General features: G+C 37.4%; 1 protein-coding gene across 1 annotated transcript; it reads right to left on the reverse strand.

Moving 5' to 3' along the window:
* LOC308397114 (fatty acid-binding protein, brain) lies at positions 1–1,465 on the reverse strand. Its single transcript, XM_080882842.1, has 4 exons — positions 1,335–1,465; positions 1,026–1,198; positions 640–741; positions 1–268 (listed from the first exon to the last, which is right to left on the reverse strand). The coding sequence occupies exons 1-4, from the start codon at positions 1,405–1,407 to the stop codon at positions 218–220; spliced, it is 399 nt and encodes a 132-aa protein (XP_080738968.1). The 5' UTR covers positions 1,408–1,465; the 3' UTR covers positions 1–217.
* Positions 1,466–2,252: the final 787 nt, after the last annotated feature.

Below are 2,252 nucleotides of genomic sequence, written 5' to 3' on the forward strand. Positions count from 1 at the left end.
TTCCCTTTTTTATTTTGTATTTCCGCACAGGGTTGCAAAGATGATCCATCCATCATGACAGAAATGTATTCATATAAAAAAACTTACAAAATTTGTGCAGCTTGCAGCTTGCTTTTACATATGGAGGAGGATGAAGTGCAAAGAGAAGCATACAGTCAACAATATTTATAAACCCATCACTTCTTGGACAGTTTTGGGAGGCTGTCACTCAGAGCACTCATGCCTTCTCATAGGTGCGCACTGCGTGGATGTCTTCGAAGGTCAGATTCTGCACAGGAGAGAGGACAGAAAGTATGATTCTCAAGTTTACTTAATTAAATATATATAAAAGAATCCTCATTTGCTAAATCAGCAAATCATCATATAATTGTTATAGGAAAATTCCAGACCAATTGTAAATCAGTCTTGGTTGGACTGATCTACTGGACCTCATCTACTGCATAAAATCATCAAAATCAATTTTATGTTGTTACAAAGCTTATTAGGCTCAGAAAGCAACTGACAATCATTTAATTCAAGGAATTGCATTATAAAAAAAACCATGTTGTTTGTCTGTCTCCAAAAGTGCTCCCAAAATGTATAGAAAGTCTATATACAGCAAATGTTCATATATATATATATAGATTAAGGTTGTCTTACCATGACCATCTTGTCGTCCTTGATTTCTCTGACAAACTTGGTCTCTTTGCCGTCCCACTTCTGGACGTGGACCAGCTTGTCTCCCTCCAGAGTCACTGTGGACTGAAAAGACGAAAAGAAGGGAATGCATTTTGCATGAGAAGTGGAGAAATAATGCAATTTATAAATGATTTGAAGAAATATTTAATTTAAAGTCCAGGTAAAAGTTGAACCCAACCACTGACACGAGTGTAAAATGATTGAATTTGCATTTAATCACCACAGTGAACATACAATTTGGATTTTGCTTTCTTGTACTTTGAAATACATTTTATTTTTTTTAATGATAATCAGACCACAATCAAAAAGCTGTAAATCTTTCTTTTATTCATTCATTGTCAACTCACTTTGCAGTTCCTGTCATCAGCAGTGGTTTCATCAAACTCCTCTCCCAGCTTGAAGGAGATCTCTGTGTTCTTGAAGGTGCTCTGGGTGCGGATCACCACCTTGTCTCCCTCCTGGCTGATGATTACAGTCGGCTTGGTCACATTACCAACCTGCCTGGTGGCAAAGCCAACACCTAAGTAAAGGACAGGGGTGATAATATACCTTGGTTACAAGTCTCCTTCATCTATTTTTAATCACAACGTTTTTGTGCAAAAGAATATTGCATTTGTGTATTTAAAAAGAAAGAAAAAAGAAAGTTTGTTACTTACCAAGTCCTTTCATATACTCATCGAAATTCTCACTTTCAATCAGTTTCCAAGTGGCACAGAAGGCGTCGACCATGGTGAAGGTTTGCAGAGAGGCAAAGTTATCTCCAAAGCACACTGAGCAAGCTGCAGCTTCTGCAGGTTCACCCCCCTTATGTTATTTTATAGCTTCTTATTATTATGCATGCAGGTGGGTGTCACCAGGCATCCTATTGGCTCAGGAGATTTTCACTGGGTTGTGATTGGATACTTGAATTGGGTCATATTCTTGACAAGGGTAAGAAAAAAAGAAAGCTAAATGTGTCCATTTATATGCTTGATGATGTAATTACTCTCATTCAGGGATGCCAGTGGGTTTGGGGATAGGAATCATTGCCATATGTCAAGCTAGGGAATTTAACATTTAAAAGTAATGGAGTAAAGAATAATTTTGCAATTATATTTCATCAAAAATAAGGCAAAGTTAATGACTATAGCTTGCAATCTGTGTTTTTAAAAATAAGATTGTGTTCAGAGGTTTTAGAGAACGAGCTACTTGTCTATGAGGTTCATGAGTTAACCCATACTCAGGGGCGGTCCGAGCCTGTTTGGTGTCCTAGGCGAACACTCCCCCCACCCCCCGGACACACACTCACACACATCAAACATATTAAGGATTACATTAACATATTTTATTGTGAAAACTGTTGTCAGAACCATACTGAATTGAATTTAACCATATAAATATATAGTGAAAGACAGAGAGAGAGAGAGAGAGAGAGAGAGAGAGAGTATGCAAGTGGTTAACAAACTGTCATTATAATTCGTCACACACTGAGAATAGCAGACAAATCAACAATACAGCTCTTCCAATTAATGGCTAATTAATATTGTGCTGAAAACAGTCCAAAAGATTCAATAAGCCACATCAGTGTGTACTGT

The sequence above is a fragment of the Rhamphochromis sp. 'chilingali' genome, assembly GCF_963969265.1.
Source record: "Rhamphochromis sp. 'chilingali' genome assembly, chromosome: 5".
NCBI lineage: Eukaryota > Metazoa > Chordata > Actinopteri > Cichliformes > Cichlidae > Rhamphochromis > Rhamphochromis sp. 'chilingali'.